General features: G+C 37.8%; 1 protein-coding gene across 1 annotated transcript; it reads right to left on the bottom strand.

The window, feature by feature from the left end:
• Positions 1–520: 520 nt before the first annotated feature.
• LOC148217007 (general transcription factor II-I repeat domain-containing protein 2B-like) lies at positions 521–1,438 on the bottom strand. Its single transcript, XM_088150069.1, has one exon. The coding sequence runs from the start codon at positions 1,436–1,438 to the stop codon at positions 521–523; it is 918 nt and encodes a 305-aa protein (XP_088006195.1).
• Positions 1,439–11,952: the final 10,514 nt, after the last annotated feature.

Below are 11,952 nucleotides of genomic sequence, written 5' to 3'. Positions count from 1 at the left end.
ATGGTCTCATTTTTTATCTTCTCAAAACTTGTTTCTCTTAGTTTCTGCAGAGATTTTATTGTTGAATGCAGTTTGTTTTTGTTTTCAATTTTGAATTTGCTGTTTCTGAGTTGGCATGTTATTTTCATTTAGAGGAATATTCTCTATCTGCTATTTAAACTTCTTCACAAACTAAGGACAATATCAATCTAATGGAGTGTTTCTTCTCCTAGATCGGACCTGCACAGCTTGGCAGTAGGTAAGGGCTGAAATTAAATAGGCTAAACATCTTCAGGCCGCAGATAGGTTTTTAGCGCCTCACTTTCCAAGTAAAGTTATAATAATGGGATAATAATATTTTTTAATTTGAAAAATAGTTTAATCATTAATTGTACTATAATTAGTATAATTAATGATTAAACTATTTTGCAAATAAAATAAACCATATTATAAAAAAGGGAAATTTCAATTATTACACTTATTACTTAGAAAAAATATTACTTTGGTAAGTTGGAATATATTTTTAAGGTTTTCTTACCGTTTACATTTCGTTAATGGGACGTATTACACTTCTTGTCAGCAGTTTATCGTACTCCGGAATCACATTTGAAATCAATGTTTTCAAAATATCTTCCAAATGTTCATTGGTTAGAGTTGATCGTTGCTTGTTTTTATTCAAGTTCATAATGGAGAAGGTTTGTTCACATATGTAGGTACTCCCGAATATGCTGAAAACCTGTAAGGCACCATCTAGCAGATTTTTAAACTTTCCCTTGTCCAAACTCTTGCAGAAGTCTTGAAGGCTGGTTTCCCTGTGTTTATTTCGATAAACTGTTGAGCACTGAAGTTCAATAACCTCTAGCTGTAAATGTGCAGGGAGTTCCTGTGGATCCACAGAGAAAGGATCTTCAATTAACTTAAATTTAATGTTGTCTTCTTTGGACAGTGTCATTCTTCTGTCAAACTCCTGGATCAAAAGTTCAATGTCGTTTGAATATTTTTCTCCTAACTCGGCATGCTTACACAACAGAATATGTTTCATACACGTAGTAAAGTGGCACATTTCTCCTTTTGTCAGTTGGCTTTTGAATAACCTCAGTTTCATTTTGAAAGCCTTTACTGTTGCAAGAATGTGAAAAATAAGTTGACTTTTCCCTTGAAGCTGTAAATTTAGTTCAATTAGATGACCTGTAATGTCACATAAAAAATACAAGTCATTATTCCAAACTTTATTGTGCAGCTTTGGGAACTTTTTCGAGTCATTCTCTAAGAATTGAATGATTTCTTCCTCGAGAGCAACAAAACGTTGCAATACTCTTCCACGGCTCAACCAACAAACTTCTGTATGATAGAGTACATCATTGCAGATGGCACCAGCCTCTTCAAGAAATGCTTGAAATGACCCATGCTTCAGTCCCCTTGAACGAATATAGTTTACAATCGAAACTACCACTGACATTACATGGTCGAAATTTAAAACTGCATAACACTTGCCGATGTACAATGCAATGATACTGGGTTATTTTTTTGCCAGCAAACTCTTCAACAAGAGTTACTGCACCAAGGTTTTTCCTGCACACAAATGGAGCACCATCAGTGCAAATGGCAACTATATTTTCACTATATTTTGCCTAACTGTTCAGTTACACACTTGTTCACTTGATTTACAATTTCTTTTCCAGTAGTTTGACCTCGCATGGAGTACAAACCATCCAGTTCCTCGGTTACTTCAAAGTTGTCATCAGCACCTCAAACGAAATTAGAAGTTGAGCAGTATCCTTCAAATCAGTGCTCTCGTCCATCGCTAAAGAATAATAGCTGAATTTGTTTGCCTTCTGTTTTAACTGATCGTTAAAATTTTTGGCTATATCAGCTACTCTTTGCTGCACGGTCATATGGGATAAGCTTATATTCTCAAAAACATTTTTTTTATTGGGACATAACCCAGAAACTGCAATTAATAAAGACTTCTTTATGAAGTCACCTTCAGTAAAAGACTTCCCAGCAGCAGCAATTTCTTTAGAAATCTGAAAACTAACCTTAGTAGCCGCCTCATTTTCTGAGTGTACTTTCTTGAAAAACTGTAGTTCCCCACTGAGAATTTTCAACAATTTGGACGCTTTAATTTGTTTTTCATTGGTGTCCAATTTGGCTAAGTCAGGATGTTTTGATTTGAAATGGCGACGCAGATTGTATTCCTTAGGAACCGCCATTACGTCTTGGCAAACAAGGCACAATAATTTGTCTCTAGTGTACATAAACAAGTATCTATTTGTCCACTCCGGATTAAACACTCTATGTTTTGATTCGATCTTCCGCTTCTTTTGATCATCCATTTTACAAAGATATTAGTCTTGTAAAATTTACAATTATCCAAATGGCTGTTCTCCCAGAGCTGCTTTGGTGAGTAATTTTGCTGCCCTCGTCACTGTCATAATGTGTCAGCACTCACAGGCTGGGCGCTGATTGGTTATTTCCTAGAAATCATCCCTGCGACAGTTCATTGCGGAAACTTTATTTTAAAAAAAACACGCACTGCATTTTCGGACCTCGTGCTCACGAGCGATGCGGGCCGCATGAAATCCTTTGGCAGGCCGCATGTTGTGCAGGCCTGTCCTAGATGTTTATGGTGCAAACATTTGGGGGAATGGTATTTCTTTAATTTTATTAAAATATACATTCAAATATTTTGTGTAATTTCTATGTTCATATATATATGAACATAGAAATTACACAAAAAGCAAGCAAAATAAAAAAAATATACATACACCAACCCATCACCCACCCACCCACAAAATAATCCACAGAGTTTGAGAGTATATATAACATCATTTGTAATCTTAAGGAGAGATATGCTTGAATATCTATATTTAACATTGTCTTCAAAATTATATTTGCATAAATGTAGTGTGAAAAAAAAATACTAGCAAATAAACATCAATGTGAATAAAACTATATTCCAATAAGATTTTTAGTATCTTTCTTGTTATGTTTATTTTTCAGTACCCATTTCATCCCCAAAAAAGTGCTTTGCTTTTCTAAATCTAGCAACCAACAATTAAATATCAAGTAATTTCTTCGGTTTTATAAGTCCTAGAGAAACAAACAATAATGCTATACTAAGATTAATTACTGAAGACATTGTTATAGAATTTTTCCAAATCCCCCCCCCCAAATATTCAACCCCAAAATAGGAATTATTGGCAGACATGGTAATATGTACCAATATGATTAGAGCCCCGCCAACAGAATCTTGAAAGATTTGAATTAATATACTGCAATTTTAAGGCAGTGTAGTACCAAGTATGAATTATTTTTATAGTGAATTACAAGACTTGCTGAAGTAGATTTAAAAGAAAATTTATACCGTAACCAGTTTCAAGAGAACCCATTGTATCTAATATTAGATTTCTAATTATACTGAAGATGAGGTTTTAAAATTTTATTTTAAATGATGAGAATATACATTCTTTATACACTGTTAATGTTCTAGTTGGGTAAGATCTCATGAGCTTATAAAATTGATTTCATTTCTCTTCTCTGAAACAAAACTGGAATATATATTGTTGGAATATATTCAACAGAAATAAATTTCCCATCAACAGTCAACTCTCTAATCCTACTATGTCCTCTGATTTCCTGTTCCTTGAATTAATTTTATGTATCCTTGTGTTTAAAACTTGGATGATCAAGAAATGATCAAATTAGTTATGCTTTTAAATGTATACTTATTCCTTTACCATGGGTATCTATGAATATAGATTTATGCTTAAACAATGTTCAAAACCAAATGTCAGTACACTGTATATGCTTTCTGGTTGGGAGTACTGTATGTGAGCAAAAACAGGTTGGCTTGCAAGGTAGTCTGAAAAGTAGAGAACCTAGTTTTCAGAGAACAGCATGAGTATGCATGGAATAAAATTGGTCTTTGGTTCTGCTTGTGGCATACCGGCCCAAATGGGCCAAAACTGACTTGTACTGCCAAATCATTAGCAAGGAATGCTGCATTATCAAGAATTATCTAAAGCTGGAAGCCTAATCTTCATCTTCTTTATCTTAATAAAAAGCATGATTTGCAAGCCCATGACAGAACTTTTCACTATTTTTAATGTGTGTTTCTCCTAAGGTTTTTTAAACATTGGGTTGTAAATCTGGATTATTTCTGGATAACTTTATTATATACCAATTAGATCTGTCTTGCAAAATGTAGGAAATAGAAAACTAAAACATAGCTTCCATAAAAGATTATTCTCACATAGTGTTACTAATTCATACTTTAGAGAAATTCTGTGTTCTTATAAGAGCATGTTCTCCACCATAGCAGGTAAGCAAGAAGCAAAGTTTTCAATAATAGTAATAATAATAATAATAATAATAATAATAATAATAATAATAATAATAATTTAAACTTGTATGCTGCCCAGCTCTCAATGACTCTGGGTGGCTATTTCTTCCTTCCTTTCTTTCTAATCAAATTTTAATCATTTAATCAGTATCTGGATTTATATACTGGAATGCATTTTTCATGTTATGATTAAATAAGAAGAAATTCTCTGTGACTGTCAGTTTAACAATAAATCTGAATGTAGCTGGCTTTCACCATCTGTATAAGAAAACCATAGGAGAAAAATGGTTAGAAGGCCAGATTCTTTAAAGAATTCATTTCACTTCCACTTATGCCTATGAGAATCTGTGGGGGACAGCAAGTAACTTCACATTCATCAGGAGATGAATGTGCACAAATGACATTGATTACATACTATGTGTCATTTGCCTCAGAATACAACTGACGCAAATTCATAATTTATATCATTTCCACAATGATCTCATGAAGCATGTGACATCTTCATGGTCTGTACCAGCTACCTAGGCTTATACCAATTTCTACTTGAGATAATGAGGCTATCAGACAGCACTAGATGGCCTCAGTGGGGTTCACATTAACTATTTCTAATATATACACTCTTGTAAGTTGTCTTCTCTAATACCATATAATTTTGCACTTTCACTAATATATGTATTTTAATGCATTTTGATTGTAAAGCAGAATCATAACATTAGAAAAAGAGGGATTATCAAAAGAACTCAGTATCATGCTTTATGTGTTGGTTAGGGTTAGGAGGCTTAAACCAGAAACTAGACAGATTTCTCTTGCATCTGAAATGGTGAAACTTATTTTAGAATCCAGTATTAGGAACGAATATTGCTGTTTTACTTTCTCCAACAATTGCCTTTAAAAAATCAGAAATTCTTTCCGCTTCGTGTATGAAAAAACATGCAGATGTTGATAAACTGAACCACATTCCCACTGCCAATCTGCATTAGCCAAATTCAGTAGGTAAGCCTACACTCAGCATCAAGAAAACTGTGTTGGATCTCCTCACGATGTAGCAGTTGAAAATGAGCCTGTCAGAGGGAAAAAGTGGCAATCCTGGCTTAGTGGTACTGGTGTGATTGAATATGCAGAGGTACAAAGCCAGATTTTTACGTGCCAAGCTTTTATCAATTAAGTACCGTATTTATCAGTGTATAACACGCACTTTTTTCCCTAAAATTTGGGGCTGAAATCCCAGCTGCCTGTTATACGCGGATACTCAAGCGGCAGGGCTGGGAGAGTGGAGCCTTCATTTGAGCCAGGGTTGTAACTGGGGCAGCTCCGGAGGTGAGAGGCAGGCGAGCAAGCGAAAACTGCATTCTCCAGCGCTCACGTGAGCGAAAACCGGCACTCCCCATCTCGCGCAAGCAAAACCTGCGCTCCCCAGCGCTCGTGCGAGTGAAAACCGGCTCCCCAGCTGGCTGGTTTTCACTTGCGCAAGCGCTGGACAATGCAAGTTTTCCGTTGCGCGAGTGCTGTGGCGCGCCAGTTTTCGCTCATGCAAGCTGGGGAGCGCAGGTTTTCGCTGGCTCACCCGCCTCTCACCTCCTGCTCTGTGGAGCTCAGGCACTCGCGCAAGCAATGGGGAGCGCCAGTTTTCTTCATTCAAAGAGGTGCTTTTCTTTCATATTACATATTTTATTTATTTATTTATTTATATGTCAAATTTATATCACGGCCCAACTCCCCCACAAGGAGGGACCCTTTTTACCTTATAAGTGGTATAAATATTAATACACAAAAAGTTCAGAGCTCCCTTTATTTTGCTTCTAAGTCATTTATTTTAAATTTAAGTTTTTTTACTCAAACTTCCCTCTTAAAATTAAGGTGCGTGTTATACGCCTATATGTGTTAGAGGCGGATAAATACAGTATTTTAAGTCTTCAGTCTCCTCAGTCTGCTTAGATCAACCGACAAAGTTTTTCAAACAAAATAAAAAGATCTTTCTGTCCTGATTTTGAAAACCAACCAATTTTGATAAAAATATATCTTGGAAGAAGGTCATAGCAAACCATTTTTGAAAAACTGGCAAGAGAAGGATATGGATGCAGTTTGAGCTTAATTTAAGACATCTTTATCTTTCCCATAAAACATGACCCCAAAACATTCCCAGACATCCTTTATCAGCTGGTGTTGGCATAGCAACTCTCCTTAAGATGGACAAGGCCAAGATGGATTGTGTTGTAGTGCAACTGTATGTAATCTCAGGCAGGAAAAGAAACTTCAGCAGAGCTTGTTCTACGCCAACTACGCTGCACTGCCATATTCCTGAAACCTAAGCAAATGATGCTTTAAGACCCCAGTCAAGACCCTTTGATGAAACTCAATGCATCAAGGCCCTTCCAACGCCAGGTGCTGGTCAGCAACCTGTGTGGTCCAGGTACAATTGTTTTGCACATGGACAAATCATTGTGTGAAGTAAGACATTTTAAGCCACCAATTTCAATTAAATCTTATAGTGTAAGAATTTATAGCTCTGTTTCATTACAAAGAAACTTGTAGCTGACATTCCAGCTCCTCTAATCTGGGTCACTGTTGTTCATTAGAAGGGTTATTGTGTTTCTTTTAATAATTTCTCCATGTGTTTCTTGCTGGAATATGTCTGCTGATGCTAAAATTGCAATTAGCTTTGCCAGATAGTATTCCTATTAAACTTTTGTTTTAATCAATTAATTGATGAGTTTGCTTGACTTAAAAATCAGTTAAAAAGTCACCCATAATCCCATAAGGATCAGGTAGTAGCATATTTTTACATGAGTTTGTAATGGTTTGAATGGGACTGTGGGTGGCAGGCACTAGCAGAGAAGAGAGGGCTCGTTTTCTAATTCAGAGGAGAAAATACTTCAGTGTAGCAATCTTCTGATATTTATGTATTACATGACTCTTTCTTCAGTTGCATGGTTTTCACATCCAGTTTTTAATTGGTTCAATTGATTGGTCAATCAATCAACCAGGTACAACTTATATGATTAATTAGCTAGGAATTCTTTATTAAACATTAGTATTCATTTTTTATAGAAATAATAATTATGGGCTAGATTTGGTGGAAGCTATAATATGAGCAGGTTCTCGCTACGTTTGCAGCAGTCATAGAAATTAAATACATGGGTTTCCACATTTCTCTCTCATATTGTGAAGAAAAGAAAAGGGATTCAGTCATGTAAATATAGTGGAGACTGAGGAGGCAGCTGCCTTGGGGCCCATAGATCAAGGGATTCCCACTGGGGTCCCCTTTCCCTCCTCTTCCTCCTTGCCCCATGTCTTCAACAGACCTGATGGTCTGGGTAGAGCTATCATATCAGAGCTGGAAAATCCAGTTGATCATTTGCTAGTGGCTTTGCTGTCACGTCTGAATTTTTGCAACCCAGATATAGTAGCCCGGAAGAAACGAGGAGAGAGAACAGACATACCCTATCAGGGCTGCAAAAAATTGGATAGCTACTAGATAGCAACAAACAGATACTGATATCAAAAGCTCTTACTCTTTGGTCCCATCTAGTGGTTGGCAAGATGATTGGTTAATTGATTGATTGCAGCTTAAGAATAGCTTTGGTACACCTGAAAGAGAAAGACTTCCAGGTGATGAAGTGTGGGGAGTCTTCTGAGGGAGGTGCCATAAGCACTACACCCATGTGCTGGTATTTTGAATGGCAGGAGGGGAGGACACACACACACACACCCCAAGTCTAATGGTTGAGTAAGAATGGGACAGGGCAACTTTGCAGTGAGGTGGTAAGTTAGTGCCCTTTGGGGAGCCTAGGCCCAATGTTACACTGGCTACAGGGGAAAAGAAGAAACCATATGACCCTCCTCCTTCCTTTCTGCCACACTTCCTCAGTTGCAGCCCAGCAAGAGGACTAAAGGTCCAGAGCTCCCTCACCATTGAGGAGTGCCATTTGCCATCAGATCCAGAGAGTTCTACTAACTCTTCTGAGGAGAATATAATGAATGATATGATCAGAAATTCCCTCCCTTTCAGCTCCTGAGTAACTTTCTCCCTAGAAATCCCAGTAGGGCACCTCTTAAGCTTAAATAGGAGGAAAAGCCTTCATAACATAGCAGGTAATTCTTATGAGGAAGCCTCCTTCCCTTACTTCCACCACCACCAAATGCTTAGAGAGATGACCTTTTGCTCAGATTTAATGCCACTACTACCTATGGGGATAAAGTAAGCATTGTGGGGAGATGGGGAAAGCATGTTGCCATCCTGTTGAAATATGGATTTCATTATAAATATCATCAGTACTGAAAAGCCATCTGATCTGATCAGCTGTACAGGATCACTATGCCAATGTCCACCCTAAACAACTCTGAATCCCCAGTGCCAGGGAAGACTGGCTTCAGAGCTAACCAGTTGAGCAAGTGTTGACAGGGACCCCTTACCTTCCCATCCTTCAGGGAGTTGCTGGAGGTTCTATCTACCACCAGGACCTTGGAGAGTAGGATAGGACCACCAAATGATGCTTCAGTCCTCCTTTCTCTCCCCCCACCCCAATCATCTACATAGCTTTCCAGTCCCCTCCTCCTTTGTTCTTTTTTCTCTTACCTATAGCCTGACTCTTCAGTCCCCCTTTTCCTTTTGCCCCCTTCTGCTGAACTCCTGACTCCAGTATCCCCCCCTCCTGCTTGCCAAAACCTGTCTCTGAGGCCAAGGAAAAGACTTGGAGAGAGCAGACAGCAGACTTGCCCTCTTCCCTAAAAATGGCAGTGCTCCATTATTAGCCTCCAGGGATTGTTCTGGCTATTCCCTCTTCTTCAATGCTCGTTCCCCACTGGGTGCTGTTTCTCCAGTGGCTGCTACTTTCCCCTTCACAGCCATTTTCTCCCTACTGTTACTTCCCCCATTGAGTACTTTGTGGATGTTTTTCATGTTTTCATAGCTATTCGCTCAACACCATTAGTTGTTTACAAGCCTATTCCCCATCCAGTGCTGTTTCCCCAGAGATCACTCCTTTCTCCTTTACTGCCATTTCCCACTGACAGGCTTTCTTTGTGTGTTTCCTCAATATAATCCAGCCCCTTTCCCTGAGGCTTGTGGTTGCCATTTCTGTGGTCCTTCTTTGCTTCAGGATACATACTTTTTAAATACTCTTTAGATGAAAGATCTTGCCTGCACGCTAGTCCTCTGCTGCATGATCCCTGCATAACAGGAAGGGATTGCTTTGATAAGAGTAACTCCAAGAGATGCTGCTTAATAATTTTGAGATACACAGACACACACACACACACACACACACTTCCAGTCTCTGATCTAATATGGTTCAATCAGATGGACATTTCTAATTATATAATTTCAGAAATGCCAGCAGTTACCCAGATTCAGTGGAATTGGTAGTGTTTTTGTGAAATAAGATAATTTAATGTATATGTTGTACTTTTGTTTGAATTAAGCACAAAAGGTGGCTTACTCTTTCAAACAGAGTACACAGAGTTGTTTGTCTTTCTTATCTAATGTTGAAAGGCTGCATTCTGGCTGAATGAAAATCTTTGTTTAAAGTTTGGCATGCTTCTCCAGTTGAACCTATGTCATCCCAAGTAAGCTCTGCTGAGTCTGCTGGTATTTACTTCCAGATACTCATACAAAAGACTGAGTTCACGCTACCCTAAGAAATGAAGCATTGCACTAAGTACTATTTTGGCTTGTTAGAGGTTGTATGTGCATGTGTCTGCATATTGTTTGTCATAATGGGTTCTTTACCTCAAAATTTATCAGTATGCTCTTATCTACATGTGGGTACATACATAGAATCTAAAGAGAAGATGAGGGGTTAATAGTAAATACTGTAGCAGTATTACTCTCAAAGATTCCTGTTTCCCTTAAAATTACTCAGGGAACTTCTAGAATCTGCTGCAGAACTGAAAGACAACCCTCTACAGAACATTTCCCAATTTCAGAAGAACTTTCACAGTGACAAGGTGCGATGCCTTACCCAAAGCAGTTTATTTGGGAAAGACAGGAAATTCCATCCAGTAAAAGAAAGTTTGTCTTGGAGGCTCTGGGGTGGTTGGTTGATAGCACATGTCCTCCTAAATTAAGTATTTGTAAAGATATACAACAGTCTGGTTCTGTAGTCTTCCCAGTGTTTCCAGGGTGTGCCACTTTTTTGCTTTAGATCCAGAGAGAGAAAAAAAGAGAAAGAGAAAGAGTTTTAAATTCTGTGGAGTGGCTTATAGGATCAGAGAAAAAAAAAATGTATCTCAGTCCCTTGATAGGCACAAGGCAGTTTCTCAATTTTAACTGTGAAATCAATTTCTTTTAGCGTTTTAGGTTGGGAGATACTTTATGCTGATTTATACCATCCTGCATATGTAAATATTGGACGATCAGGGCACTGACAAGAATTGAGTGATAATTATCTGGATCCTTTTTTTACCAGGGTTCAGACTTGGCCATGGGACAGGAACCACATTAGTCACTTTTGCAGATGACCTGTGGTGTGATCTTGATTTACTTCTTGGTTTACTTCTTCTTGTACTGTTAGATCTCTCAGAGGCATTTGGTACCAGTTCCAGATGGGTGAGGCAGAGGGAGGAGAGGTTGAACCCTTGGACATTCCAGTGCAGGAGATCCCAGGATTCAGCTGTCTCCCTCTTATTGTTTAATTATTTTTTAAAAAAAGTATTGCCTTAATATAAAAAAAGAGAACAGAAAACATTAAAAAAAAAGGAAAGAAACATGGAACATATTGTCACATTTACAACAAACAGTTCAGCTTTTAAACACAACATTAAACCTTAACCATATGGAATAACATTAATCAGTTCTTCCATTTAATTGACAGAGAGCCAGTTGAAAATGAGAGAATTAACATATATCATGGAAATCTGGAGTGGCAGAATCTTTCCTCTATAGCAGAATGATCTTTTTTGCTACACCCCATGCTCAGTAAATCCATAGTTCTTCCTACAGGCCAATTCCAATTGCTTGATAATATATTTCAAAATCATGTTCATATATTTAAATCTTATTATTTTCCTATACACACACACGCACACACAAACAGGCATGTTGAACCAAAATGGAACAATAATAGGGCAAGCCCATAATGTATGTGTAAGTCATTAAGTCAGCATGTTGAAGTTGATAGGTAACCTTTTAAAGGCATTGCAAACATGAACATGATATTTTGCTGAGTCACTCTGCAAAGTTTCTGCCCAGGATGCCCCACCTCTGACCCTCAGCCCTGCTCCTCACCCAGGGAACTCAACTGAGGCTCAGGCCTAGTGATCTGCTGCCTGCTCATCCATTCTTAGCTTGTGAGCCATACAAAAACAAGCCAGTTTTGGCCCATGGGCTGTAGATTGCTGACCCCTGCTCTAGAACCAAGTGAGGGAGAGGCTGAAGTAACCTGACTTTGCTTGTACATGACAAAGGAATAAGGAACATTTTCTTATGGAAATCTTTATTCCTTATTTGGTCAGCTGTGGCTGTCATAGCTTGTCTGATAAGCTAGGAAGCTACATTCATGAAGGGATTTTTAACTATCTGTTTATATCAATATTAACAATTATTATTACATTATTAATATTCTTTAAATTAGTATTAAACAATCTGAACTATTTATATATAAAGTATAAGAGATTTTTCTTGAAATAAT

The sequence above is a fragment of the Python bivittatus genome, unplaced genomic scaffold (assembly GCF_059951505.1).
Source record: "Python bivittatus isolate LINGU-HERP-01145 unplaced genomic scaffold, Pbiv_v1 ctg000020_np1212, whole genome shotgun sequence".
NCBI lineage: Eukaryota > Metazoa > Chordata > Lepidosauria > Squamata > Pythonidae > Python > Python bivittatus.
The sequence above is the reverse complement of the archived record's forward strand: the minus strand, read 5'-3'. Positions and strand labels throughout refer to the sequence as shown.